The 1377-nt window shown below is 48.9% G+C and overlaps 1 protein-coding gene across 1 annotated transcript; it reads right to left on the minus strand.

Moving 5' to 3' along the window:
• Positions 1-6: 6 nt before the first annotated feature.
• On the minus strand, positions 7-995 carry LOC102871486 (RNA-binding protein EWS-like). Its single transcript, XM_006887672.1, has one exon. The coding sequence runs from the start codon at positions 928-930 to the stop codon at positions 211-213; it is 720 nt and encodes a 239-aa protein (XP_006887734.1). The 5' UTR covers positions 931-995; the 3' UTR covers positions 7-210.
• Positions 996-1377: the final 382 nt, after the last annotated feature.

The following is a 1377-nucleotide window of genomic DNA, read 5'->3' on the forward strand; positions in this document are numbered from 1 at the left end:
GATCAAATCCCCCTCTTCCCCTGCCCCGGTTATCAGGGCCACTCATGCTCCGGTTCTCTCCTGGTCCGGAAAATCCTCCAGACTCCTGCCCATAAACACCCATGCTACTGGGGTGGTCCTGTCTGAATGAACTCTGCTGCCCGTAGCTGCTGCTCTGTTGACTATATTGACTTGGAGCCTGGCTGTAGGATCCAGTTTGGGGGGGGGGGGTTAACTAGTGGGTGGCTGCTGTCCATAGCTGCTTGGCTGCCCATAGCTACTCTGCTGTCCGTAGCTGCTTGGTTGTCCGTAGGTGTTCTGCTGAGAGTAACTGCTTTGATCATAGCCAGTTGGTTGTGAAGAGGAATAGCTGGTAGGTGGGTAGGACGGAGGTGCGCTGACTGGCTGCATGGGGTAGCTCCCAGGTACCTGGGGATAACTGTAGTTACTTTGTCCATACCCCATGCTGGGCTGGTTGTAACCTCCTGTGCTAGACTGAGGCTGGCTTGTTTCAGCAGGCTTGCTACCATCTTGTGGTCTTGCAGGTGCGGTGGCTGCTGGTTGCTGCCCATACGTTGGATAGGCAGGCTGAGTACCATATGCAGACTGAGCTGCATAGGAGGCCTGGGTTGTGGTCACTGTAGCAGTGGTGGTATCGTAAGCACCAGTGCCATACCCCTGGACAGGCTGGCTGTAGGCCTGGGGGGCAGCTGGAGTACTATAACCAGTAGGAGGCTGTCCATAAAAAGTTGCATAGGCAGTCTGCCCATAGGTTGCAGTGGTCTGAGCCTGAGTATAGCTGACATCAGTGGGCTGTCCATAGGTTCCGTAACTTTGTTGCCCATATGCCTGTGTGGTCTGCGCATATCCTTGAGTGGGCTGGGCAGTGTAGGCACTGTAGCCCTGCTGGGCTGCAGCTTGGCTGTAAGTACTGTAATCCGTGGACGCCATTTTCTTGCCTTCCTCCTCGTTCTCTCAACGTCCGTCTCCCTCTCGCTTTTCCTCTAGGCCCGCACTGCCCACCTTTATTATTCTTATTCTTCTGACCGTCCTAGAATTTGAAATAGCCTTAATTTAAGCCTACATTTTCACTCTACTAGTCAGCTTATACTTACACAATGACACCTAATAACCCACCATACCCTCACATATCACACTTTGAAGGCATCTATCAACAAAAAATGTTTTATGAGTTTTGTTGTAACTCAGCCGTGCCCATTAATGTACATATTATCTATGGTTGTTTTTATGCTCTGAGGGTATTATATTTGTAAGATAGACAGTATAGTATGATTGGATAAAGATTTTTTTAAAGAGTACATATCTGTTTAAAAAAATAGCTTGCTGATTTGTGTTTAAAACTTTAGAGAGAAAAGCATCTAAAAAAATCTGAGCCAA

This window comes from Elephantulus edwardii, unplaced genomic scaffold, assembly GCF_000299155.1.
Source record: "Elephantulus edwardii isolate Elephantulus edwardi_28Jun2011 unplaced genomic scaffold, EleEdw1.0 scaffold00060, whole genome shotgun sequence".
In the NCBI taxonomy this organism is placed as follows: Eukaryota; Metazoa; Chordata; class Mammalia; order Macroscelidea; family Macroscelididae; genus Elephantulus; species Elephantulus edwardii.